This window comes from Echiichthys vipera (genome assembly GCF_963691815.1).
Source record: "Echiichthys vipera genome assembly, chromosome: 19".
Taxonomy (NCBI): domain Eukaryota; kingdom Metazoa; phylum Chordata; class Actinopteri; order Perciformes; family Trachinidae; genus Echiichthys; species Echiichthys vipera.
In genome coordinates, this window is record NC_139844.1 from 28,371,463 (window position 1) to 28,399,260 (window position 27,798).

Consider the following 27,798-nt stretch of genomic DNA (forward strand, 5'->3'; position numbering starts at 1 on the left):
CCGCTCTTCTGATCAGTGGAGTTACAGTCGACATCCGGAGACACTTAAGGCATCGAACAAATAATAAATAAATATAAAATATATCCGTGTGTGTGTGTGTGTGTGTGTGTGTGTGTATGTCACTGTGTGTGTGTCTGTGTGTGTGTGTGTGTGTGTGTGTGTCTCTGTGTGTGTGTGTGTGTGTGTGTGTGTGTGTGTCTCTGTGTGTGTGTGTGTGTGTGTGCGTGTGTGTGTGTCTCTGTGTGTGTGTGTGTGTGTGTGTGTGTTTGTCTCTGTGTGTGTGTGAGTGTGTGTGTGTTTGTCTCTGTGTGTGTGTGTGTGTGTGTGTGTGTGTGTGTGTGTGTGTGTGTGTGTGTGTGTGTGTGTCTCTGTGTGTGTGTGTGTGTGTGTGTGTGTGTGTGTGTGTGTGTGTGTGTGTGTCTCTGTGTGTATGTGTGTGTCTCTGTGTGTGTGTGTGTGTGTCTCTGTGTGTGTGTGTGTGTCTCTGTGTGTTTGTGTGTGTGTGTGTGTGTCTCTGTGTGTGTGTGTGTGTCTCTGTCTGTCTGTGTGTGTGTGTGTGTGTGTGTGTGTGTGTGTGTGTGTGTGTGTGTGTGTGTAGACCAGTCCTCCTACAGTCGTCTTTCGCGTGTTTCAGTTGCCGTCGTTAGCCTAGCTTAGCACAAAGACTGGACGCGGAGGGAAACTGCTAGCCTAGCGGCCGTGCGCCGCGCCTGAGGACGGACCCCAGGAGGACTTCTCTCACCTGGACAGACTTTTATTTTGAAAGGTGCATGCTGCTTCCTGTAGCTTGACTTCACCAAATGTGCACTTTTCCTGCTGATGTTCTGTGGGCTTTTATTTTGACGGTCACGCTGCTTCCTGCTCTGCAGCCAATAAGAATGTACCATTCATCAGCCCCCGCCCTCAGCTGGCGCCTGATTGGCCGTGGCTGTGATGATGTAACTGCTGCTGCTGCAGCTGATTGGCCCTCAGTGTTTCTTTGGTTCCAGTGCACGTGAGCGTGAACTTCCTCATTTATGATTTATTATTTATTATTTATGACGTCATCAACATTTATTTATAATAAACTGGATTCATCTGATCTTCTGTCTCTTTGTGCTCCTAGAGTTCACCTTTAACACGTTTATGCTCCTAGAGTTCACCTTTAACACACGTTTATGCTCCTAGAGGACACTTTAACACACGTTTATGCTCCTAGAGGACACTTTAACACACGTTTATGCTCCTAGAGGACACTTTAGCACACGTTTATGCTCCTAGAGGACACTTTAACACACGTTTATGCTCCTAGAGGACACTTTAGCACACGTTTGTGCTCCTAGAGGACACTTTAACACACGTTTATGCTCCTAGAGGACACTTTAGCACACGTTTATGCTCCTAGAGGACACTTTAGCACACGTTTATGCTCCTAGAGGACACTTTAACACACGTTTATGCTCCTAGAGGACACTTTAACACACGTTTATGCTCCTAGAGGACACTTTAGCACACGTTTATGCTCCTAGAGGACACTTTAACACACGTTTATGCTCCTAGAGGACACTTTAACACATGTTTATGCTCCTAGAGGACACTTTAACACACGTTTATGCTCCTAGAGGACACTTTAACACATGTTTATGCTCCTAGAGGACACTTTAACACACGTTTATGCTCCTAGAGGACACTTTAACACATGTTTATGCTCCTAGAGGACACTTTAACACACGTTTATGCTCCTAGAGGACACTTTAACACACGTTTATGCTCCTAGAGGACACTTTAACACACGTTTATGCTCCTAGAGGACACTTTAACACACGTTTATGCTCCTAGAGGACACTTTAACACACGTTTATGCTCCTAGAGGACACTTTAGCACACGTTTATGCTCCTAGAGGACACTTTAACACACGTTTATGCTCCTAGAGGACACTTTAACACACGTTTATGCTCCTAGAGGACACTTTAGCACACGTTTATGCTCCTAGAGGACACTTTAACACACGTTTATGCTCCTAGAGGACACTTTAGCACACGTTTATGCTCCTAGAGGACACTTTAACACACGTTTATGCTTCTAGAGGACACTTTAGCACACGTTTATGCTCCTAGAGGACACTTTAACACACGTTTATGCTCCTAGAGGACACTTTAGCACACGTTTATGCTCCTAGAGGACACTTTAACACACGTTTATGCTCCTAGAGGACACTTTAGCACACGTTTATGCTCCTAGAGGACACTTTAACACACGTTTATGCTTCTAGAGGACACTTTAGCACACGTTTATGCTCCTAGAGGACACTTTAACACACGTTTATGCTCCTAGAGGACACTTTAACACACGTTTATGCTCCTAGAGGACACTTTAACACACGTTTATGCTCCTAGAGGACACTTTAACACACGTTTATGCTCCTAGAGGACACTTTAGCACACGTTTATGCTCCTTGAGGACACTTTAACACACGTTTATGCTCCTAGAGGACACTTTAACACACGTTTATGCTCCTAGAGGACACTTTAACACACATTTATGCTCCTAGAGGACACTTTAGCACACGTTTATGCTCCTAGAGGACACTTTAGCACACGTGTTCCTGTAAAGTGATGACCTCACCTTTTACTGGGACGTTGTGGCCCTCTGTGACATCACTGCTGACATCATCACCCGTAGGCGGTTTGGGGAGGAGCCTGTGAAGATGATGATGATGATGATGATGATGATGATGAAGATGATACAGAACAGAAAGTGAAAGCAGAGTCTGAGTTGTTCTGAGGAGACTAAGGTTTCAGTTCTCTGCAGCAGCTGGTCCTGGTCCTGGTCCTGGTCCTGGTCCTGGTCCTGTCCTGGTCCTTGTCCTGGTCCTGGTCCTGTCCTGGTCCGTGTCCTGTCCTGGTCCTGGTCCTGGTCCTGGTCCTGGTCCTGTCCTGGTCCTGTCCTGGTCCTTGTCCTGGTCCTGGTCCTGTCCTGGTCCGTGTCCTGTCCTGGTCCTGGTCCTGGTCCTGGTCCTGGTCCTGTCCTGGTCCTGTCCTGGTCCTTGTCCTGGTCCTGGTCCAGGTCCTGGTCCTGGTCCAGGTCCTGGTCCTGTCCTGGTCCTGGTCCTGGTCCTGGTCCTGGTCCTGTCCTGGTCCTGGTCCTGTCCTGTCCTGGTCCTTGTCCTGGTCCTGGTCCTGGTCCTGTCCTGGTCCTGGTCCTGGTCCTGTCCTGGTCCTGGTCCTGGTCCTGGTCCTGGTCCTGGTCCTGGGGTCCAGCAGGAGGCAGCAGAGCGTCAGCGTCGTTTCTTTGATGTTTTTATTATTTATGAAAAACATGAAACTGTGTGTGTGTGTGTGTGTGTGTGTGTGTGTGTGTGTGTGTGTGTGTGTGTGTGTGTGTGTGTGTGTGTGTGTGTGTGTGTGTGTGTGTGTGTGTGTGTGTGTGTGTGTGTGTGTGTGTGTGTGTGTGTGTGTTCACCTGACACCTGCTTGTCTGTCTGTGTCGCCCCCCTGAGGCCGACACACTCCTTTCCTGAGGTATTCACACACACACACACACACACACACACACACACACACACACACACACACACACACACACACAGGTGTCAGGTGAACACACACACACACACACACACACACACACACACAGGTGTCAGGTGAACACACACACACACACACACACAGGAGTCAGGTGAACACACACACACACACACACACACACACACACACACACACACACACACACACACACACACACACACACACACACACACACACACACACACACACACACACAGGTGTCAGGTGAACACACTCACACACACACACACACACACACACACCCACAGGTGTCAGGTGAACACACTCACACACACACACACACACACACACACACACACACAGCTGCTTCCTCAGATTCAGTCGACGCTTCGATGAAAGGTAGAAAACTGCTGTTTGAACGATTACTGTTTTATTGTGAAGGAGCTTTAATTCTTTTATTCTGAAGGATCTGCTGGACCCTGGTTCTCTGCTGGACCCTGGTTCTCTGCAGAACCCTGGTTCTCTACAGAACCCTGGTTCTCTGCAGGACCCTGGTTCTCTACAGAACCCTGGTTCTCTGCAGGACCCTGGTTCTCTACAGAACCCTGGTTCTCTACAGAACCCTGGTTCTCTGCAGGACCCTGGTTCTCTACAGAACCCTGGTTCTCTGCTGGACCCTGGTTCTCTGCAGAACCCTGGTTCTCTGCAGGACCCCGGTTCTCTACAGAACCCTGGTTCTCTGCAGGACCCTGGTTCTCTGCAGAACCCTGGTTCTCTGCAGGACCCCGGTTCTCTGCTGGACCCCGGTTCTCTGCTGGACCCTGGTTCTGTCTCTGTTGAATAAAAAGAACATGTTGTGGATAAACTTGTGTTTCATGTTCAGCCGGAGGCGTCGAGGAGAACCGAGCAGAGAGGAGGAGGAGGCCCAACCTCAAGAACCCTGTGGAGGTCTGGAGGAACCGCAGACAGCAGAACCACACCGAGCCTGCAGGTCAGAACCATCTCTCACTCCCTCAGCTCCAGCCTCTGATCCTGGATCAGGTCTCAGGGGCAGCAGCTCCAGCCTCTGGTCCTGGATCAGGTCTCAGGGGCAGCAGCTCCAGCCTCTGATCCTGGATCAGGTCTCAGGGGTAGCAGCTCCAGCCTCTGGTCCTGGATCAGGTCTCAGGGGCAGCAGCTCCAGCCTCTGATCCTGGATCAGGTCTCAGGGGCAGCAGCTCCAGCCTCTGATCCTGGATCAGGTCTCAGGGGCAGCAGCTCCAGCCTCTGGTCCTGGATCAGGTCTCAGGGGCAGCAGCTCCAGCCTCTGATCCTGGATCAGGTCTCAGGGGCAGCAGCTCCAGCCTCTGATCCTGGATCAGGTCTCAGGGGCAGCAGCTCCAGCCTCTGGTCCTGGATCAGGTCTCAGGGGCAGCAGCTCCAGCAGGGACCCCAAACTTCCCTTTCCCGGGCCACATTAACCAGCTCTAACTGGGGGATCCTGAGGCGTTCCCAGGCCAGTGTGGAGATCTAATCTCTCCACCTGGTCCTGGGTCTTCCCCGAGGCCTCCTCCCAGCTGGACGTGCCTGGAACACCTCCCTAGGGAGGCGCCCAGGGTTCATCCAGACCAGATGATCCTGAACCACCTCAACTGGCTCCTTTCAACACAAAGGAGCAGCGGCTCTACTCCGAGTTCCTCACGGATGCTGAACTTCTCCCCCTCTCTCTAAGGGAGACTCCAGATCCCCTCCTGAGGAAACACACTTCACACGCTTGGACCTGGACCTGGTTCTGTGGGTCCTGACCTGGACCTGGTTCCTGTACAGAGACTGGACCCCCCTCAGAAGTGACCCCCTCACCCCAGACTCCCCCAGCACCTCCCACAGTATCTCCAGGGACCCGGTCATGGGCCTTCTCCAGATCCACAAAGCACATGTAGACCGGATGGGCTCACTCCCAGACCCCCTCCAGGATCCTGGAGAGTCCAGAGCTGGTCCTGGTCCAGGTCCAGGACTGGATCCACCTGGTTCCTCTTCAGTCTGAGGTTCTACAGGACCAACCTCCTTTCCAGCACCTTGGAGTCGACTTCACCAGGGAGGCTGAGGAGTGTGATCCCCCTGGAACTGGCTCACACCCTCTGGTCCCCCTTTCTGAACAGGAACCACCACCCCGGTCTGCCACTCCCTCGGCTCTGTCCCAGACTTCCACCAGTGTGTCAGAGACGTGTGGACCAGGACCAGGACCAGGACCAGGACCAGGACCAGGACCAGGCCGGCCCCTCCAGACCCAGAGCTTTCAGCATGTGTGGATGCAGCTCATGGATCCTGGGGCTTTGCCTCTGTGGACTTGTTTCCTTCCTCAGTGACTTCTGTCAGAGATGTCACTGACACTGTTGTGTTCTTCTTTCAGAGCATGTGTCGCTCTGTGAGGAGCAGGAGCAGCAGGAGCAGCAGGAGCAGGAGCAGAAGAAGGAGCAGCTGGAGGAGCAGGAGCAGGAGCAGCAGGAGCAGCAGGAGCAGCTGGAGGACGTCAGCAGGAGGCTGATCCTCAGGGAGGAGCAGATGTTCAGTCAGGACTCCGTCAGCGAGGAGGAAGAGGACCAGCTGCAGCAGGACTTTGAGTCCCTGAGGCTGCAGATGTGGATGGCCGTCAACAACATCTTCACCTCCTCCTCCTCGGGGCAGCTGAAGGTCCTGAGGAGCGCCGTGGCCTCCATCCAGCAGCAGGAGGAGCAGGACCGGCGCTGGACCCGCTGCCTGCAGGAGCGAGTCCCCACGTGGCGTCCTCAGAAGTGCCTCAGCGCCCACAACACTCTGCTGCAGAACCTGGTGGAGTCCAGGCTGACGGAGGCCGCCGAGGACGACTGCGCTGGAACCATCCAACTGTCGACTCCTCTGAAGATGCAGGTGAGTCTTCAACATGCAGGTGTGTCCTCTGGAGACCTCATGATGTACCTGTGCAGGTGTGTCCTCTGAGACCTCATGATGTACCTGTGCAGGTGTGTCCTCTGCAGACCTCACCATGTACCTGTGCAGGTTTGTCCTCTGCGACCTCATGTTGTACCTGTGCAGGTGTGTCCTCTGAGACCTCATGTTGTACCTGTGCAGGTGTGTCCTCTGAGACCTCATGTTGTACCTGTGCAGGTGTGTCCTCTGAGACCTCCTGATGTACCTGTGCAGGTGTGTCCTCTGAGACCTCCTGATGTACCTGTGCAGGTGTGTCCTCTGAGACCTCATGATGTACCTGTGCAGGTGTGTCCTCTGAGACCTCCTGATGTACCTGTGCAGGTGTGTCCTCTGAGACCTCATGTTGTACCTGTGCAGGTGTGTCCTCTGAGACCTCCTGATGTACCTGTGCAGGTGTGTCCTCTGAGACCTCATGATGTACCTGTGCAGGTGTGTCCTCTGCAGACCTCATGTTGTACCTGTGCAGGTGTGTCCTCTGAGACCTCCTGATGTACCTGTGCAGGTGTGTCCTCTGGGGACCTCATGTTGTACCTGTGCAGGTGTGTCCTCTGGAGACCTCATGTTGTACCTGTGCAGGTGTGTCCTCTGGAGACCTCACCATGTACCTGTGCAGGTGTGTCCTCTGGAGACCTCACCATGTACCTGTGCAGGTGTGTCCTCTGGAGACCTCATGTTGTACCTGTGCAGGTGTGTCCTCTGGAGACCTCACCATGTACCTGTGCAGGTGTGTCCTCTGGAGACCTCATGATGTACCTGTGCAGGTGTGTCCTCTGGAGACCTCATGTTGTACCTGTGCAGGTGTGTCCTCTGGAGACCTCACCATGTACCTGTGCAGGTGTGTCCTCTGGAGACCTCACCATGTACCTGTGCAGGTGTGTCCTCTGGAGACCTCATGATGTACCTGTGCAGGTGTGTCCTCTGCAGACCTCATGATGTACCTGTGCAGGTGTGTCCTCTGGAGACCTCACCATGTACCTGTGCAGGTGTGTCCTCTGGAGACCTCATGATGTACCTGTGCAGGTGTGTCCTCTGAGACCTCATGTTGTACCTGTGCAGGTGTGTCCTCTGGAGACCTCATGTTGTACCTGTGCAGGTGTGTCCTCTGCAGACCTCATGATGTACCTGTGCAGGTGTGTCCTCTGAGACCTCCTGATGTACCTGTGCAGGTGTGTCCTCTGGGGACCTCATGATGTACCTGTGCAGGTGTGTCCTCTGAGACCTCATGTTGTACCTGTGCAGGTGTGTCCTCTGGGGACCTCATGATGTACCTGTGCAGGTGTGTCCTCTGGGGACCTCATGATGTACCTGTGCAGGTGTATCTTCTGCAGACCTTATGTTGTACCTGTGCAGGTGTGTCGTCTGGGGAAGCGTGTGAAGGAGGACCTGCTGGCGGTGGCGGGGGCGGTGCAGGACTGCTACCCCCCACAGAGGGACATCCTGAACCATGTTGCCGGACTCCTCCATCAGAACTTCTCTGCTCGGCTGACTGAACTCGCTGCTCCTGGACTGGGAACAGACGACTGCAGCTACCTGCTGCTGTGGATCAACCACTGCTACCCAGAGTGAGTCCACCAACCCACCTGACCACGGCCGGGTCTCTAACCAGGACCCGGTCACTGGAGTGTCCTGAGACCACTTTGGTGATTTGGCACATTAAATAAAAGTGAACTGGTGAATCTGAACTAGAGCAGTTCGTGTGTGTGTGTGTGTGTGTGTGTGTGTGTGTGTGTGTGTGTGTGTGTGTGTGTGTGTGTGTGTGTGTGTGTGTGTGTGTGTGTGTGTGTGTGTGTGTGTGTGTGTGTGTGTGTGTGTGTGTGTGTGTGTGTGTGTGTGTGTGTGTGATGGGTAAGATGAACATGACCCCCCTGACGTCCCTCGGTGTCACAGAATCTGGTTCTGTGATGTGGAGCCGGTTGAACCGGTCTCAGTCTCAGGTGTCTTTGTTTTGGTCCTGCAGTGAAATACTAAAGCACGGAGACCTGCGGGGGCGGGTAAAGACCGCCTGTCTGGGTCCTCTGCTGCTGGACCAGCACCTGAACCCCCTGGAAGACCAGTACCTGACCCACAAAGAGGTAAACACCAGCAGCCGGTCTCAGGGTCTCTGGGGCGGGTTCACTGGATTCACTCTCGTGTTGTGGTTCTGGTGTGTTGTGGTTGTGGTTCTGGTGTGTTGTGGTTGTGGTTCTGGTTCTGGTGTGTTGTGGTTCTGGTGTTGTGGTTCTGGTGTGTTGTGGTTCTGGTTCTGGTGTGTTGTGGTTTTAGTTCTGGTTCTGGTTCTGGTTCTGGTTCTGGTTCTGGTTCTGGTTCTCACGTGTTGTGGTCCGTCCTCAGGAGCAGGTGAAGCTGTGGTTGAACACGGCTCTGAACAAAGAGACGGAGGTTTGGCTGCAGGGACAAGAACCTGAGCTCATCGACCACTACTGCTTCAGTCCCCTGGCTATACACGTCATACAGGTGAGACAGGTGAGACAGGTGAGACGGGTGAGACAGGTGAGACAGGTGAGACGGGTGAGACAGGTGAGACGGGTGAGACGGGTGAGACAGGTGAGACAGGTGAGACGGGTGAGACGGGTGAGACGGGTGAGACACAGGTCATACAGGTGAGACAGGTGAGACACAGGTGAGACAGGTGAGACGGGTGAGACAGGTGAGACACAGGTCATACAGGTGAGACAGGTGAGACACAGGTGAGACAGGTGAGACACAGGTGAGACACAGGTGAGACACAGGTGAGACAGGTGAGACACAGGTGAGACACAGGTGAGACACAGGTGAGACAGGTGAGACACAGGTGAGACACAGGTGAGACACAGGTGAGACAGGTGAGACACAGGTGAGACACAGGTGAGACAGGTGAGACACAGGTGAGACACAGGTGAGACACAGGTGAGACAGGTGAGACAGGTGAGACACAGGTGAGACAGGTGAGACGGGTGAGACACAGGTGAGACACAGGTGACCCGGGGCGTGCTTGTGTGTGTCCACAGGTCTTGGACGGCGCCCTGACTGAGTCGTCCTGTGTCCTCAGAGACCAGAGCAGCAGGATCACAGCTCACCTGCACACCTTCCTCAGCAGGTAAGCCCCGCCCCCCGAGCTCATGAATATTAATGAGGCGTGTTGATCCAGGTGTGATCCAGGTGTGTGTGTGTGTGTGTGTATGTGTGTGTGTGTGTGTGTCTGTGTGTGTGTGTGTGTGTCTGTGTGTGTGTGTGTGTGTGTGTGTGTGTGTGTGTGTTTCAGATATAACAAGTGTCTAGAGGAGTTTGTGAAGGGTAACCACGGTAACGTCCGTTCGGTGATCAAAGCTCACCTGGTCTGTGAGCAGCAGCTCAGGTGAGTCCATGGGGGGGGGGGGTTAAAGTGTCCTCTAGGAGCATAAACGTGTGTTAAAGTGTCCTCTAGGAGCATAAACGTGTGCTAAAGTGTCCTCTAGGAGCATAAACGTGTGTTAAAGTGTCCTCTAGGAGCATAAACGTGTGTTAAAGTGTCCTCTAGGAGCATAAACGTGTGTTAAAGTGTCCTCTAGGAGCATAAACGTGTGCTAAAGTGTCCTCTAGGAGCATAAACGTGTGCTAAAGTGTCCTCTAGGAGCATAAACGTGTGTTAAAGTGTCCTCTAGGAGCATAAACGTGTGTTAAAGTGTCCTCTAGGAGCATAAACGTGTGTTAAAGTGTCCTCTAGGAGCATAAACGTGTGCTAAAGTGTCCTCTAGGAGCATAAACGTGTGTTAAAGTGTCCTCTAGGAGCATAAACGTGTGATAAAGTGTCCTCTAGGAGCATAAACGTGTGTTAAAGTGTCCTCTAGGAGCATAAACGTGTGCTAAAGTTTCCTCTAGGAGCATAAACGTGTGTTAAAGTGTCCTCTAGGAGCATAAACGTGTGTTAAAGTGTCCTTTAGGAGCATAAACGTGTGTTAAAGTGTCCTCTAGGAGCATAAACGTGTGCTAAAGTGTCCTCTAGGAGCCTAAACGTGTGTTAAAGTGTCCTCTAGGAGCATAAACGTGTGTTAAAGTGTCCTCTAGGAACATAAACGTGTGTTAAAGTGTCCTCTAGGAGCATAAACGTGTGTTAAAGTGTCCTCTAGGAGCATAAACGTGTGCTAAAGTGTCCTCTAGGAGCATAAACGTGTGTTAAAGTGTCCTCTAGGAGCATAAACGTGTGCTAAAGTGTCCTCTAGGAGCATAAACGTGTGTTAAAGTGTCCTCTAGGAGCATAAACGTGTGTTAAAGTGTCCTCTAGCTCTGATTGGACGCTGCAGTTCCCTGCCCTGCTGCTGATTGGTCGTCTGTGTCTCAGGGATTACATCACGGCTCAGACAGGAAGTGTGTGGGAGCAGCAGAGAGTCCCGTGTCTGGACGCTCTGTCCGCCCTGAAGGATTGTGGGTACAGGTGTTTGACCCGTCCCATCCACGCCCAGCTGAAGGTACGCACACTTGGATGGGCAGGGTCAGTACGGGGCGGCAGCTGGGTCGGCGGTTCGAGTCCCTCTGTGGACTGGTGGCTGCAGAGGTGCTGTTGAGCAAGGCACCGAACCCCCAACTGGTCCGCCATTAAATGCGTGAACAGCGCATCCGGGAAGTTTTGACAGCGTTTCACTTTTTCCACATTTGATACGTTACAACTTTTTACAGATGGTCTCACCTGTGCCTCACCTGTGCCTCACCTGTCTCACCTGTGTCTCACCTGTGCCTCACCTGTGCCTCACCTGTCTCACCTGTGCCTCACCTGTGCCTCACCTGTGTCTCACCTGTGTCTCACCTGTGCCTCACCTGTGCCTCACCTGTGTCTCACCTGTGTCTCACCTGTGTCTCACCTGTGTCTCACCTGTGTCTCACCTGTGCCTCACCTGTCTCACCTGTGCCTCACCTGTGCCTCACCTGTGTCTCACCTGTGTCTCACCTGTGTCTCACCTGTGCCTCACCTGTGCCTCACCTGTGTCTCACCTGTGCCTCACCTGTGCCTCACCTGTGTCTCACCTGTGTCTCACCTGTGCCTCACCTGTGTCTCACCTGTGTCTCACCTGTGTCTCACCTGTGTCTCACCTGTCTCACCTGTCTCACCTGTGCCTCACCTGTGTCTCACCTATGCCTCACCTGTGCCTCACCTGTCTCACCTGTGCCTCACCTGTGCCTCACCTGTGCCTCACCTGTGCCTCACCTGTGCCTCACCTGTGCCTCGCTGCTGTGAGTGTCCCCATGAGCCCAGCGGCTCCATCACTGGTGAAGGGAAGAGGTTCTGAACCAGCAGGACTCTTCCTGGAGCCGGCGGTCGGGGGAGAAGGGCGTTGGTCAGGGCAGTGACCACGAACCCGATGGTCGCTGTGTCAGAGCTCCAGCGTTCCTCCGTGGAGAGAGAACAACCATCTCTGCAGCGATCCACCAATCAGGCGTGTGTGTGGCAGAGTGGCCGGGCCCTGAGTGAAGGCCCCTGAAGGCCCCTGAAGGCCTCTCAGACCACGAGCAACAGAAGGATCTGGTCTGAGGAGACACAGATGGAAGTCTGTGGTGTGGGTGCCAGGCGTCATCACGAGCTCATGTGTGTGTGTGTGTGTGTGTGTGTGTCTGTGTGTGTGTCTGTGTGTGTGTGTCTGTGTGTGTGTGTGTGTGTGTGTGTGTGTGTCTCTGTGTGTGTGTGTGTGTGTGTGTGTGTGTGTGTGTGTGTGTGTCTGTGTGTGTGTGTCTGTGTGTGTGTGTGTGTGTGTGTGTGTGTGTGTGTGTGTCTCTGTGTGTGTGTGTGTGTGTGTGTGTGTGTGTGTGTGTGTGTGTCTCTGTGTGTGTGTGTGTGTGTGTGTGTGTGTGTGTGTGTCTCTGTGTGTGTGTCTCTGTGTGTGTGTGTGTGCGTGTGTGTGTGTGTGTGTGTGTGTGTGTGTGTGTGTGTGTGTGTGTCTCTCTGTGTGTGTGTGTGTGTGTGTGTGTGTGTGTGTGTGTGTGTGTGTGTGTGTGTGTGTGTGTGTGTGTGTGTGTGTGTGTGTGTGTGTGTGTGTGTGTGTGTGTGTGTGTGTGTGTGTGTGTGTGTGTGTGTGCAGGTGTCCCTCTCTCAGCTCTGGTCTCCTCTCTGGATCGACGGGTCACTTCCTGTCGTTCAGTCTCTGCTCGACTTTCTGAACCAACAGCTGGTCGACCTGCAACCAGCCTGCAGACAGGTGAGGCCTCCACCTGTCTGTCTCTCACCTGTCTGTCTCTCACCTGTCTGTCTGCACACCTGTCTGTCTGCACACCTGTCTGTCTCTCACCTGTCTGTCCCTCACCTGTCTGTCTCTCACCTGTCTGTCTGCACACCTGTCTGTCTCTCACCTGTCTGTCCCTCACCTGTCTGTCCCTCACCTGTCTGTCTCTCACCTGTCTGTCCCTCACCTGTCTGTCTCTCACCTGTCTGTCCCTCACCTGTATGTCCCTCACCTGTCTGTCTCTCACCTGTCTGCCTCTCACCTGTCTGTCCCTCACCTGTCTGTCTCTCACCTGTCTGCCTCTCACCTGTCTGTCCCTCACATGTCTGTCTCTCACCTGTCTGTCTGTCCCTCACATGTCTGTCTCTCACCTGTCTGTCTCACACCTGTCTGTCCCTCACCTGTCTGTCTGCACACCTGTCTGTCTCTCACCTGTCTGTCTGACACCTGTCTGTCCCTCACCTGTCTGTCCCTCACCTGTCTGTCTGCACACCTGTCTGTCTCTCACCTGTCTGTCCCTCACCTGTCTGTCTCTCACCTGTCTGTCTCTCACCTGTCTGTCTGCACACCTGTCTGTCTCTCACCTGTCTGTCCCTCACCTGTCTGTCTCTCACCTGTCTGTCTGCACACCTGTCTGTCTCTCACCTGTCTGTCCCTCACCTGTCTGTCTCTCACCTGTCTGTCTCTCACCTGTCTGTCTGCACACCTGTCTGTCCCTCACCTGTCTGTCTCTCACCTGTCTGTCTGCACACCTGTCTGTCTCTCACCTGTCTGTCCCTCACCTGTCTGTCCCTCACCTGTCTGTCTCTCACCTGTCTGTCCCTCACCTGTCTGTCTCTCACCTGTCTGTCCCTCACCTGTATGTCCCTCACCTGTCTGTCTCTCACCTGTCTGCCTCTCACCTGTCTGTCCCTCACCTGTCTGTCTCTCACCTGTCTGCCTCTCACCTGTCTGTCCATCACATGTCTGTCTCTCACCTGTCTGTCTGTCCCTCACATGTCTGTCTCTCACCTGTCTGTCTCTCACCTGTCTGTCCCTCACCTGTCTGTCTGCACACCTGTCTGTCTCTCACCTGTCTGTCTGACACCTGTCTGTCCCTCACCTGTCTGTCCCTCACCTGTCTGTCTGCACACCTGTCTGTCTCTCACCTGTCTGTCTCTCACCTGTCTGTCTGCACACCTGTCTGTCTCTCACCTGTCTGTCCCTCACCTGTCTGTCCCTCACCTGTCTGTCTCTCACCTGTCTGTCCCTCACCTGTCTGTCTCTCACCTGTCTGTCCCTCACCTGTATGTCCCTCACCTGTCTGTCTCTCACCTGTCTGCCTCTCACCTGTCTGTCCCTCACCTGTCTCTCTCTCACCTGTCTGTCTCTCACCTGTCTGTCTGTCCCTCACATGTCTGTCTCTCACCTGTCTGTCTCTCACCTGTCTGTCTCTCACCTGTCTGTCCCTCACCTGTCTGTCTGCACACCTGTCTGTCTCTCACCTGTCTGTCTGACACCTGTCTGTCCCTCACCTGTCTGTCTCTCACCTGTCTGTCTCTCACCTGTCTGTCTGACACCTGTCTGTCCCTCACCTGTCTGTCTCTCACCTGTCTGTCTCTCACCTGTCTGTCTGACACCTGTCTGTCCCTCACCTGTCTGTCCCTCACCTGTCTGTCTCTCACCTGTCTGTCTCTCACCTGTCTGTCTCTCACCTGTCTGTCCCTCACCTGTGTGTCTCTCACCTGTCTGTCCCTCACCTGTCTCTCTCTCACCTGTCTGTCTCTCACCTGTCTGTCTGCACACCTGTCTCTCTCTCACCTGTCTGTCTCTCACCTGTCTGTCTCTCACCTGTCTGTCCCTCACCTGTCTGTCTCTCACCTGTCTGTCTCTCACCTGTCTGTCTCTCACCTGTCTGTCCCTCACCTGTCTGTCTCTCACCTGTCTGTCCCTCACCTGTCTGTCTCTCACCTGTCTGTCTCTCACCTGTCTCTCTCTCACCTGTCTGTCTGCAGGCCCTGCTGGGGGCCCTGCAGCAGGACCTGGTCCTGGAGTACGTGCAGAGGCTGATGAGGAGCAGGAGGAAGAGCAGAGAGCAGCAGCTGAGAGCAGCCGCGAGGATCAGGGAGGACGCCCGAGACCTGGGGCTGTTCTTCAGGGAGGGGGTGAGACAGGTGCACACACACACACACACACACACACACACACACACACACACACACCTGCACACAGTACTGTAGTTCTGCAGAACTGTCGTAGAACCTTGTGGGTTCTGGGTTCTGGGTTCTCAGGGCTGCCCTGAGTCTCGGGGGCTCGCTCAGATGCTCTGCAGCGTCGCTGAGGTTCTCCGTCTGCAGGATCCAGGAAGTGTTCAGCTGGAGGTCGTCAGCCTCTCCAGAACCTTCCCCGACCTCAGGTACGTGGTTCCAAGAGTCAGGGACGGGTTCCAAGAGTCAGGGACGGGTTCTAAGAGTCAGGGGACGGGTTCTAAGAGTCAGGGACGGGTTCTAAGAGTCAGGGACGGGTTCTAAGAGTCAGGGACGGGTTCTAAGAGTCAGGGACGGGTTCTAAGAGTCAGGGGACGGGTTCCAAGAGTCAGGGACGGGTTCTAAGAGTCAGGGACGGGTTCTAAGAGTCAGGGACGGGTTCCAAGAGTCAGGGGACGGGTTCTAAGAGTCAGGGACGAGTTCCAAGAGTCAGGGACGGGTTCTAAGAGTCAGGGACGGGTTCTAAGAGTCAGGGGACGGGTTCTAAGAGTCAGGGACGGGTTCTAAGAGTCAGGGACAGGTTCTAAGAGTCAGGGACGGGTTCTAAGAGTCAGGGACGGGTTCTAAGAGTCAGGGGACGGGTTCTAAGAGTCAGGGACGGGTTCTAAGAGTCAGGGGACGGGTTCTAAGAGTCAGGGACGGGTTCTAAGAGTCAGGGGACGGGTTCCAAGAGTCAGGGACGGGTTGTAAGAGTCAGGGACGGGTTCTAAGAGTCAGGGGACGGGTTCTAAGAGTCAGGGACGGGTTCTAAGAGTCAGGGGACGGGTTCTAAGAGTCAGGGACGGGTTGTAAGAGTCAGGGGACGGGTTCTAAGAGTCAGGGACGGGTTCTAAGAGTCAGGGGACGGGTTCCAAGAGTCAGGGACGGGTTCTAAGAGTCAGGGACGGGTTCTAAGAGTCAGGGACGGGTTGTAAGAGTCAGGGGACGGGTTCTAAGAGTCAGGGACGGGTTCTAAGAGTCAGGGGACGGGTTCCAAGAGTCAGGGACGGGTTCTAAGAGTCAGGGACGGGTTCTAAGAGTCAGGGACGGGTTCTAAGAGTCAGGGACGGGTTCTAAGAGTCAGGGGACGGGTTCTAAGAGTCAGGGACGGGTTCCAAGAGTCAGGGGACGGGTTCCAAGAGTCAGGGGACGGGTTCTAAGAGTCAGGGACGGGTTCTAAGAGTCAGGGGACGGGTTCCAAGAGTCAGGGACGGGTTCTAAGAGTCAGGGGACGGGTTCTAAGAGTCAGGGACGGGTTCCAAGAGTCAGGGATGGGTTCTAAGAGTCAGGGGACGGGTTCCAAGAGTCAGGGGACGGGTTCTAAGAGTCAGGGGACGGGTTCCAAGAGTCAGGGACGGGTTCTAAGAGTCAGGGACGGGTTCTAAGAGTCAGGGGACGGGTTCTAAGAGTCAGGGGACGGGTTCTAAGAGTCAGGGACGGGTTCTAAGAGTCAGGGGACGGGTTCTAAGAGTCAGGGACGGGTTCTAAGAGTCAGGGGACGGGTTCTAAGAGTCAGGGGACGGGTTCTAAGAGTCAGGGACGGGTTCTAAGAGTCAGGGGACGGGTTCCAAGAGTCAGGGACGGGTTCTAAGAGTCAGGGGACGGGTTCCAAGAGTCAGGGGACGGGTTCTAAGAGTCAGGGGACGGGTTCTAAGAGTCAGGGACGGGTTCTAAGAGTCAGGGGACGGTTCTAAGAGTCAGGGGACGGGTTCTAAGAGTCAGGGGACGGGTTCTAAGAGTCAGGGACGGGTTCTAAGAGTCAGGGACGGGTTCTAAGAGTCAGGGGACGGTTCTAAGAGTCAGGGGACGGGTTCTAAGAGTCAGGGGACGGGTTCTAAGAGTCAGGGACGGGTTCCAAAAGTCAGGGGACGGTTCTAAGAGTCAGGGGACGGGTTCTAAGAGTCAGGGACGGGTTCCAAGAGTCAGGGACGGGTTCTAAGAGTCAGGGGACGGGTTCCAAGAGTCAGGGGACGGGTTCTAAGAGTCAGGGGACGGGTTCTAAGAGTCAGGGACGGGTTCTAAGAGTCAGGGGACGGTTCTAAGAGTCAGGGGACGGGTTCTAAGAGTCAGGGGACGGGTTCTAAGAGTCAGGGACGGGTTCTAAGAGTCAGGGACGGGTTCTAAGAGTCAGGGGACGGTTCTAAGAGTCAGGGGACGGGTTCTAAGAGTCAGGGGACGGGTTCTAAGAGTCAGGGACGGGTTCTAAGAGTCAGGGACGGGTTCTAAGAGTCAGGGACGGGTTCCAAGAGTCAGGGGACGGGTTCTAAGAGTCAGGGACGGGTTCTAAGAGTCAGGGACGGGTTCTGCGTCCTCCTCTTCCTGTTTGACCGTCGTGTTGATGATGTCATAGTTGTGTCCTTTTAAGGTCGCTCTGTCGGTTGATGATGTCGTTGTCAGGTGGTCGTCCTGCTCTCTGATTGGTCGGTTGCAGCAGGTGTTTTTACCTTCGCTCCTGTGTGTCGTCTCTCCTCAGTGACGCTCACGTGTCGGCGCTGCTGTCTCTGAAGAGCGGCCTATCAGCTGCTAACGCTCGCTCCATCAGGCGCAGCGTGGAGGAGAACCGCCTCGCCGCCGTCTCCACCAATCAGAGCGCTCCGTTCTTCTCCAAGGTCAAAGTCAAATGGATCAGTAATAAGATCAATCAGATGGGCCTGAAGCCCTGAGTCAGCGGGTTAGCCTGTTAGCATAACTGCCTGTTAGCTTGTTAGCATAACTGTCGGTTAGCAAGTTAGCGTGTTAGCATAACTGCGTGTTCTAGCATAACTGTGTGTTAGCATGTTAGCATAACCTCTTGTTTGCTTGTTAGCATAACTGCGTGTTAGCATGTTAGCATAACTGCGTGTTAGCATGTTAGCATAACTGTAACTGTAACTCTTCTTCTGTCACCAACGCAATAAAGGATTCAGACTCTGGACATCTGTGTGAGTTTAGACCGTTAAAGAAGACCGTTAAGTTTAGACCGTTAAAGAAGACCGTTAAAGAAGACCGTTAAGTTTAGACCGTTAAAGAAGACCGTTAAGTTTAGACCGTTAAAGAAGACCGTTAAGTTTAGACCGTTAAGTTTAGACCGTTAAAGAAGACCGTTAAGTTTAGACCGTTAAAGAAGACTGTTAAGTTTAGACCGTTAAGTTTAGACCGTTAAAGAAGACCGTTAAGTTTAGACCGTTAAAGAAGACTGTTAAGTTTAGACCGCTAAGTTTAGACCGTTAAAGAAGACCGTTAAAGAAGTGTGTGTGTGTGTGTGTCTGTGTGCGCGTGTGTGTCTGTGTGTGTGCGTGTGTGTGTGTGCCTGTATGTGTGTGTGTGTGTCTGTGTGTGTCTGCCTGTGTGTGTGTCTGTGTGTGTGTGTCTCTGTGTGTGTGTGTTTGTGTCTGTGTGTGTGTGTGTGTCTCTGTGTGTGTCTGTGTGTGTGTGTGTCTCTGTGTGTGTGTGTGTGTCTGTGTGTGTGTGTGTGTGTGTGTGTGTCTCTGTGTGTGTGTGTGTGTGTGTGTGTGTGTGTGTGTGTGTGTGTGTGAATGAACCCAGGCTGTAGTCGGGGACACACAGACTTTATTACGTGGTGTTTCAGGTGTTAGTCGGGTCCGAGGGAGAAACCCGTCCCGTGCTGGAAGACTGGAGTCGATCTGGCTCTACGCGCCCGGCTCAGGGCGGCTCTGATTGGTTACAGTGAGGGGGGTGTGAGGGGGGGGTCAGAGGTCGGGGGTCAGAGGTCAGGGGTCCGGTGGCGTTCACTTCTGCTCGGGCACCAGGTCGTCGATGGCGTCGCCGGCCTCCAGGCGCTTCTCCATGGTAACGAGCAGGTTGACCCCGTCCACCACCGTCTGCACCAGCTCCACCTCGGAGAAGCCCAGACGGTCGGCGTTGGAGATGTCGAAGACTCCGCCCACCGCCGCCGTGTCCACGCCCCCTGAGACACACAGGAAGTGAGGTCACAGCTGCAGCTCAGGCACCGAGGTGGGGAACGATTATTTCACATTTAACTAAAATAACATAAATAATAATTATGACGTCTGTGACGGGTCTCACGGGGTCCAGAGCACCTGGACCTGGGACCAGGACCGGGACCAGGACCAGGACCAGGACCAGGACCAGGACCAGGACCAGGACCAGGACCGGGACCGGGACCAGGACCAGGACCAGGACTAGTCTGTCTCACCTGTCTGTCTCTCAGCAGCCTGTCTGTCTCTCACCTGTCTGTCTCTCACCTGTGCCTCTCACCTGTCTGTCTCTCACCTGTCTGTCTGTCTCTCACCTGTCTGTCTCTCACCTGTCTGTCTCTCACCTGTCTGTCTCTCACCTGTCTGTCTGTCTCTCACCTGTCTGTCTCTCACCTGTCTGTCTCTCACCTGTCTGTCTCTCAGCAGCCCGTCTGTCTCTCACCTGTCTGTCTCTCAGCTGCCTGTCTGTCTCTCACCTGTCTGTCTCTCACCTGTCTGTCTCTCAGCTGCCTGTCTGTCTCTCACCTGTCTGTCTCTCACCTGTCTGTCTCTCAGCTGCCCGTCTGTCTCTCACCTGTGCCTCTCTTCTGCAGCCTCAGTCTCTCACCTGTCTGTCTCTCAGCTGCCCGTCTCTCTCTCACCTGTCTGTCTCTCACCTGTCTGTCTCTCACCTGTCTGTCTCTCAGCAGCCCGTCTCTCTCTCACCTGTGCCTCTCTTCTGCAGCCTCAGTCTCTTCAGGATGTCTCCGAACTTGTCGTCCTTGCAGAGGAGGGGCAGCTTGACGTGGACCCCGGCCCTCAGACCCGTCCCCAGGTTGGAGGGACAGGTGAGGACGTAGCCCAGGTGCTCGTTCCACATGAACTCGTGACCGCGCTCCTTAAACAGGGTCTCGATCTGCAGGGGGGACAGACAGGTGAGAGAGAGACAGGTGAGAGACAGACAGGTGAGAGAGAGACAGGTGAGAGAGAGACAGGTGAGAGACAGACAGGTGAGAGAGAGACGGGTGAGAGAGAGACAGGTGAGAGAGAGACAGACGGGTCATGAGCGGTGCAGAGACAGGAAATGAGCGGTGCAGAGACAGAAAGTGAGCGTGCAGAGACAGGAAGTGAGCCTGCAGAGACAGGAAGTGAGCGTGGACCCACCTTGGTGAGTCCGGAGCAGAAGCGGTTGAACACCTCCTTCATGTTGCCGCCCTTCTGCATGCTGATGACCCTCAGGTGATCCTCCTCGTTCACCCACACCAGGAACGTCTTGTTGTCGTTGTGCCTGCAGTCACAACCCAGGGTTAGATTAACCTGTCTGTCTGTTCACCTGTCTGTCTGTCTGTTCACCTGTCTGTCTGTTCACCCGTCTGTCTGTTAACCCGTCTGTCTGTTCACCTGTCTGTCTGTTCACCTGTCTGTCTGTTAACCTGTCTGTCTGTTCACCCGTCTGTCTGTTCACCTGTCTGTCTGTTCACCTGTCTGTCTGTTAACCTGTCTGTCTGTTCACCTGTCTGTCTGTTCACCTGTCTGTCTGTTAACCCGTCTGTCTGTTCACCTGTCTGTCTGTTCACCTGTGTGTCTGTTCACCTGTCTGTCTGTTCACCTGTCTGTTCACCTGTCTGTCTGTTCACCTGTCTGTCTGTTAACCCGTCTGTCTCCCCAATCATAACCCAATTGTTGTTGTTGTCGTCATTATTAATATTAATTATTATTATTAATATAAATATGAATATGATCGTCACACAGACCAGATGCCGCGGCCGTCGGGCCAGTCGCGGCCCATGCCGGACGCCAGCAGCAGCGGGGACACGGGCTTGTCGAACAGGAAGTGGTCATCGATGAGCTGCTGCTGCTCCTCCTCCGTCATGTTCTTCAGGGCGTAGTACTTCCCCTTCAGGTCGCCGTCCAGGACGTCCAGGCCTGGATTTTCAAAGTAAAGCGCTCAGATATAAAAACTCATTAATTATTAAACGTTTAATTATGAATTATTGTTCATGAAGAAACAGACTTTATTAAAACACTCAACACAAAGTCTTTTATAATAATAATAATTATATTAATATTAATAATCTTATAATAATAATAATAATAATAATCTGAGTGTGAGGTTTTATGAGACGTGACGCTGTTTTTAAACCCTCTTGTTTGCGTCTCTGTGCCGACACGTCGCTTTACTTCCTGTCCCTGAATAAAGAGAGTCCAGTGTGTGTGAGGGGGGGGACGGTCCGGTCCGGTCCGGTCCGGTCCGGTCCAGGCGGGTCCCGGCGGGTCTGGGTCCGGTCCCGGCGGGTCCAGGCGGGTCTGGGTCCGGTCCCGGCGGGTCCTGGCGGGTCCCGGCGGGTCTGGGTCCGTCTCATTTGCATATGAAAGCGTCGTCGCTGCTCTGAGCTCATTGAGAGTCTCAGCAGCACGACGCTGAGCTCCCTCTTACATAACTGTGCTCACTGAGGCATGCTGGGAAAACTCTAAACACAGATCACGTCCAAAGCACAGCAAGTGTCCTCGAACGCACCGTCACAGCTTTACGGGCCGGAACAAACCGGATCAGGAGTCAGGGACACGGCGTCCTGTCCTCAGCCGTCCGTCTCTGTTCCCCAGAACCACACGTTCACACACAGACGAGCATTCACTCCATGGACTGAGAGGAAGGAGAGGAACGCCATTCAAACGCACGCCCACATGGCTACGCTGCTCCTGGATGCTAACATCACTTTCATCTGCACTTAGCTGGAACGGCTAACGCTAACGGCTAACGGCTAACTGTCAGTCAAACTCCTCTAATCCTTGTTTTGATGCTGTGGTTTTCTGGAGGGGACGGGTTCAAACAGGCTCAAACAGACTCCGCTCTCCTGGAGCTACTGGGCCGGGTCTGACCAACCTGGCAACCCCACTGCTGGACTTATACTTTGTTGTTGACGACCTGGAGACTCTAGATGAAGCTGCTCTGATCTTCAGATTCAACCTCTAAATAAATCACATCATGTTAAAAAGTGACCCTGGTTTTACAGAAGTGATTCTCGTTTTTCTTTACAGCAGATTCTTTAAGTTTCCTGGAGTCAACGTCCGGGCAGCACAGCGCCAAACGCTTCTCATGTGAAGGCGCCTTCAGAGGCGTTTCAACTCCTGACAAAAGAGCGGGAACCCTGAGAACCCTGAGAACCTTGGGAACCCTGAGAACCTTGGGAACCCTAAGAACCCTGAGAACCCTTAGAACCCTGGGAACCCTGAGAACCCTGAGAACCTTGGGAACCCTGAGAACCTTGAGAACCCTGAGAACCCTGGGAACCCTGAGAACCCTGAGAACCCTTAGAACCCTGGGAACCCTGAGAACCCTGAGAACCCTGGGAACCCTGAGAACCCTGGGAACCCTGAGAACCCTGGGAACCCTGGTCTGGTGTTACAGCTTTGACTGCGTCTCATGCTCCGCGCAGGAAATGAACAGAAAGCTTTGAGACGCCGCTGGAGGAAGCGCCCCGGAAGTCGACGCTGAGAAGTTAAACCTGCTGCGTTTCAGAAGGTGCCACAGGAAGTGATGTCATACTTTCAAGGGAGAGGTTCTCAATGGCGCGGCGTTCCCCGCGGCTGCAGTGGGGGGGCAGACAGAAGCCGCGGATGCTCCGTCCTGTCCGGACCCGAGAGCTCAGAACGTAGTTTGGATCCAGATCGTCTCCGCCCTGAAACACAGCAGATCGACCAATCAGCAACCAGGACCGCATCTATCGGTCTGTTCAACGGACAAAAAGAGTTCAAAGGACTTTGCTTTTCTGTCCAGGGCGGTTTGTTGTTGTTTACCTGCAGGTTTTCATGGTTCAGGTCGGTTTGTTGTTGTTTACCTGCAGGTTTTCATGGTTCAGGTCGGTTTGTTGTTGTTTACCTGCAGGTTTTCATGGTTCAGGTCAGTTTGTTGTTGTTTACCTGCAGGTTTTCATGGTTCAGGTCGGTTTGTTGTTGTTTACCTGCAGGTTTTCATGGTTCAGGTCGGTTTGTTGTTGTTTACCTGCAGGTTTTCATGGTTCAGGTCAGTTTGTTGTTGTTTACCTGCAGGTTTTCATGGTTCAGGTCAGTTTGTTGTTGTTTACCTGCAGGTTTTCATGGTTCAGGTCAGTTTGTTGTTGTTTACCTGCAGGTTTTCATGGTTCAGGTCGGTTTGTTGTTGTTTACCTGCAGGTTTTCACGGTTCAGGTCGGTTTGTTGTTGTTTACCTGCAGGTTTTCATGGTTCAGGGCGGTTTGTTGTTGTTTACCTGCAGGTTTTCATGGTTCAGGTCGGTTTGTTGTTGTTGTTTACCTGCAGGTTTTCATGGTTCAGGTCGGTTTGTTGTTGTTTACCTGCAGGTTTTCATGGTTCAGGTCAGTTTGTTGTTGTTTACCTGCAGGTTTTCATGGTTCAGGTCGGTTTGTTGTTGTTTACCTGCAGGTTTTCATGGTTCAGGTCGGTTTGTTGTTGTTTACCTGCAGGTTTTCATGGTTCAGGTCGGTTTGTTGTTGTTTACCTGCAGGTTCTCAGCGTTCAGGTCTGTCTTGTGTTTGTCCGTTGGTTTGTATCCTCCGTGGCGGTCTTCGATCACCGGGTCCAGCAGCTCTTTGAACACCTCGTACGTCTCCTCGTCTCCGGCGACGCAGCCCACCGTCATGATGAATGGGTGACCTGCGGGGACACAAAATGGCCGATCATTGCCTGCCCATCGTCATTGCCTGATTTCCTCTAAACAGGAGTGAGTCCGTGGCGTGTGGGAGGAGATCATGTTGCGTGCTGCTGAATAAATAAAGTCAGGAAGTACTCGAGGTCACTGTGGAGGAATTAAGGAGCAGAAATTAGCCTGATCCAACGAGTCAATCCCATTAAAGAGGTTATTATCGAGCAGCGGCTTAATTCAAGATCTCAAGGTGACAAACAACGCTGCAACTCACCGAGGGGGGGGGGGGTAAGCTAGTCTGGACTCTGGATGACCTGGATCAACACATATAACACGAGCTGAGCTGCAACCTTGAGGAAAGCACGGCACGCCGTATTTTTGCTCAGAGTTTGGTTGGTACCTTGGTTGGTACCTGGGTTGGGGGCTGGTACCTGGGTTGGTACCTGGGTTGGGGGTTGGTACCTGGGTTGGTACCTGGGTTGGGGGCTGGTACCTGGGTTGGTACCTGGGTTGGGGGCTGGTACCTTGGTTGGTACCTGGGTTGGGGGCTAGTACCTTGGTCGGTACCTGGGTTGGGGGCTAGTACCTTGGTCGGTACCTGAGTTGGGGGCTGGTACCTGGGTTGGTACCTGGGTTGGGGGCTGGTACCTTGGTTGGTACCTGGGTTAGGGGCTGGTACCTGGGTTGGTACCTGGGTTGGGGGCTGGTACCTGGGTTGGTACCTGGGTTGGGGGCTAGTACCTTGGATGGTACCTGGGTTGGGGGCTAGTACCTTGGATGGTACCTGGGTTGGGGGCTAGTACCTTGGTCGGTACCTGGGTTGGGGGCTAGTACCTTGGTTGGTACCTGGGTTGGGGGCTGGTACCTGGGTTGGTACCTGGGTTGGGGGCTAGTACCTTGGTCGGTACCTGGGTTGGGGGCTGGTACCTGGGTTGGTACCTGGGTTGGGGGCTGGTACCTGGGTTGGTACCTGGGTTGGGGGCTAGTACCTTGGTTGGTATCTGGGTTGGGGGCTAGTACCTTGGATGGTATCTGGGTTGGGGGCTAGTACCTTGGATGGTACCTGGGTTGGGGGCTAGTACCTTGGATGGTACCTGGGTTGGGGGCTGGTACCTGGGTTGGTACCTGGATCGGGGGCTGGTACCTGGGTTGGTACCTGGGTTGGTACCTGGGTTGGGGGCTGGTACCTGGGTTGGGGGTTGGTACCTGGGTTGGGGGCTCGGTTGGGGGCTGGTACCTGGGTTGGTACCTGGGTTGGTACCTGGGTTGGGGGTTGGTACCTGGGTTGGGGGCACGGTTGGGGGCTGGTACCTGGGTTGGGGGCTTGTACCTGGGTTGGTACCTGGGTTGGGGGCTGGTACCTGGGTTGGTACCTGGGTTGGTACCTGGGTTGGGGGCTGGTACCTGGGTTGGGGGTTGGTACCTGGGTTGGGGGCTGGTACCTGGGTTGGGGGCTCGGTTGGGGGCTGGTACCTGGGTTGTCAACGCCGGTCTGGATGACGTCATCCAGGGTGAAGCCGCTGGGGGTCTCCTTGTCCCTCAGGTTGGAGTACATTTCGGGCGTGAGCACCTTGGCCATGTGGTTGTTGTGCTGGCTGAGGTCGGGGAACTCCTGCTCCGATGAATAGTTCATCTTCAGCTTGTTGTGGGTGTTTCCGAAAGGCATGACGACGTCCGGCTGCTGACCTGCACACAAACACGACGCGCGTGTGAACAGGAAGTCTTTCCTGATGCTTCAGATCAAATATAACTACACACACAAACACTTTATGAGCAAAGACACCAAATATTTATAACACTGCGACATCGTTGTTGATGTTGATGATCAGATAAACGTGGGAACCAGGTCTGGAGGGACTTCAGCCCACGGGGCGCCGTAGCTCCTCACGCTGCTCCGGTCTCATCAGAGGTTCTCTGTGACCCTGGTCCTCAAACTGAGGTACTCAGTATTCTTGTGTCCATGCTGTGGAGACGCATTTAGAGTTACGAACAGTTTCCATCAGACCGCGATGAGGTGGACTTACTCTCATCCCTGAGGTGGACTCTGGACCAGCGGTCCTCTGTCCACCCCCCCTGCTCCTGAGCGAAGGCCAGCCGGGCCACGGTCACCCCAGAGTGCGGCCTCAGCCCAAAGAGTCTCAGGCGGCGGGACACCGTGTGGCGGGACAGGTCCTTGCCCTGCTCAGCACTGAACTGGCGAGCGATGCCGGCCGCGGTGTTGAACGGGTTCCCCGCTGAGAGCCGCCTCATGATCCCGTCCTCTCGTGCGCTCGTTTTACGGGGGCGCCCGACTTTCTCAGGCGACGTGAACGAGTCCGTGTCCTGGTACAGTTTCAGTATTCTGGAGATCACGGACTTGGAGCGGCCCACGTCTCTCGCGATGGCTGCGAGGGTCTTCCCTTCGGCCTTCATCTGGACCACCTGCCGCCTCAGGGCCTGGGTCACCTTAGAGCGGCTCGCCATCGTGACACGTGAGCCGGAGCGCTGCCAGATAAAGGGCGTGGCCAACAATGAGTCACTGTTCCTCAGGTGCAGAGTCTAACCCCAGCCCAGAACCCCCCAGGGTCGCCCTCAGGACTGAACCCCTCAAAGGAAACATGGGGACGCTTTTTAAAGTAACACCTGAACGTAAACACCTGAGAGATGCTAACAGCCGGACGTGGCTAACAGGGTTAGCTCGGGACGGAAGAACCACCGCAAACACGGAACTCTGTTGGTTTTTCCTGTTCACCGTTCTGCCCCGAGCTAACCACTGTTAACCCCGAGCTAACCACTGTTAGCCCCGAGCTAACCAGTGTTAGCCCCGAGCTAACCACTGTTAGCCCCGAGCTAACCAGTGTTAGCCCCGAGCTAACCACTGTTAGCCCCGAGCTAACCACTGTTAGCCCCGAGCTAACCACTGTTAGCCCCGCGCTTACCAGTGTTAGCCCCGAGCTAACCAGTGTTAGCCCCGAGCTAACCCGTGTTAGCCCCGAGCTAACCAGTGTTAGCCCCGAGCTAACCACTGTTAGCCCCGAGCTAACCACTGTTAGCCCCGAGCTAACCCTGTTAGCATCTCTCCAGGAAATCGTCTCCGTGTTTTTTATTTGATGAAGAATTAAAGAAAAAAAAACACTTTTAATTTCAAATCTGATGATGTGTGTGTGTGTGTGTGTGTGTGTGTGTGTGTGTGTGTGTGTGTGTGTGTGTGTGTGTGTGTGTGTGTGTGTGTGCGTGTGTGTGTGTCTGTGTGTGTATGTGTGTGTGTGTGTAAGTGTGTGTGTGTGTGTGTGTGTGTGTGTGTGTGTGTGTGTGTGTAGCAGCAGAAAGTGAATTTCATCTGAATGTGATGAAATGTTTTCAGGCCCGGTTCGGTCCGGTTCGGCCCGGTTCGGCCCGGTTCGGCCCGGTTCGGCCCGGCACCTGCAGCGGATCAGTGTGAGTCTAAACCTGGAGGATCTGCGGGAGTGACGCAGCAGCAGCAGGCCGGGATTAACCCTCAGAGCGCGGCTGCGGCACCGCGCGACGCCCGGTCACCTTCAACGGACCCGACCCGACGGAACCGGGTCCTGCTGGTTCACACCGACACACGAACCGGCACATTACCGGCTCGGTGGGTTCTGTAGATGAGAGCTGATGGAGGATTTAAGGTGGAATGGTTGAATTATTTAAGGTCCTTTTGTCCGGAGCATCGAGTCAGAGCCGCTGACGTCACGTTTAAGGGATTAAAGGATGCACGAGAGGAGACGCGGGTACTGCGCAACAACACCTGCAAGGTCACACACACACACACACACACACACACACACACACACACACACACACACACACACACACACACACACACACACACACACACACACACACACACACACACACACTCCTTTGTTCCTCTCACGCACCATCACACCGGGACCCGCAGAGTCTGATCCGACCCGCGGGCGGTGCCGGGTCGGATCAGGAGGTCTGGGTCTGGCCCGGGTCGGGGTCGGTCTCTCACCTGTGTGCTGGTTCTGCTGCGGTGCTGCGCTCTGGTGCGGGTGCGGGTCCGGGTCTGATGCTGAGGCTGCTGCGGATTAGAGCGGCTCAGCCTTTTATACCCGCCCCCCGCTCCTGATTGGCTCCTATTTACAGGCCATTCATTCCATTGGAGCACCCCCCCCCCCCAGCTCCTGCTGCAGCAACCGTCTGTGGTGCGTTCACTGTCTGTAATAACTGCAGGACAGTCCAGCGTCTGTGGTGAGTTCAGGTGTCTGTGGTGAGTTCACTGTCTGTAATAACTGCAGGACAGTCCAGCGTCTGTGGTGCGTTCACTGTCTGTAATAACTGCAGGACAGTCCAGTGTCTGTGGTGAGTTCACTGTCTGTGATAACTGCAGGACAGTCCAGTGTCTGTGGTGAGTTCACTGTCTGTAA

The 27,798-nt window shown here is 54.0% G+C and overlaps 2 protein-coding genes across 2 annotated transcripts; one reads left to right on the forward strand and one right to left on the reverse strand.

Moving 5' to 3' along the window:
- Positions 1-878: 878 nt before the first annotated feature.
- Positions 879-17,508, forward strand: LOC310961757 (uncharacterized protein; the record flags this gene model as incomplete). The annotated part of the gene is made up of 20 exons (XM_083933968.1): positions 879-938; positions 3,974-4,331; positions 4,391-4,498; positions 5,897-6,393; positions 6,631-6,702; positions 6,811-6,882; positions 7,030-7,165; positions 7,252-7,288; positions 7,378-7,473; positions 7,620-7,692; positions 7,804-8,015; positions 8,411-8,525; positions 8,785-8,907; positions 9,441-9,529; positions 9,695-9,787; positions 10,751-10,877; positions 12,495-12,596; positions 14,615-14,764; positions 14,891-15,015; positions 17,319-17,508. The coding sequence occupies 20 exons, from the start codon at positions 879-881 to the stop codon at positions 17,506-17,508; spliced, it is 2,835 nt and encodes a 944-aa protein (XP_083790094.1).
- Positions 17,509-18,377: 869 nt separating this feature from the next.
- On the reverse strand, positions 18,378-27,440 carry ckbb (creatine kinase, brain b). The gene is made up of 8 exons (XM_083933572.1): positions 27,384-27,440; positions 24,878-25,090; positions 23,261-23,415; positions 22,310-22,442; positions 20,517-20,688; positions 19,927-20,050; positions 19,489-19,678; positions 18,378-18,752 (listed from the first exon to the last, which is right to left on the reverse strand). The coding sequence occupies exons 2-8, from the start codon at positions 25,068-25,070 to the stop codon at positions 18,574-18,576; spliced, it is 1,146 nt and encodes a 381-aa protein (XP_083789698.1). The 5' UTR covers positions 25,071-25,090; positions 27,384-27,440; the 3' UTR covers positions 18,378-18,573.
- Between the last annotated feature and the right edge of the window lie 358 nt (positions 27,441-27,798).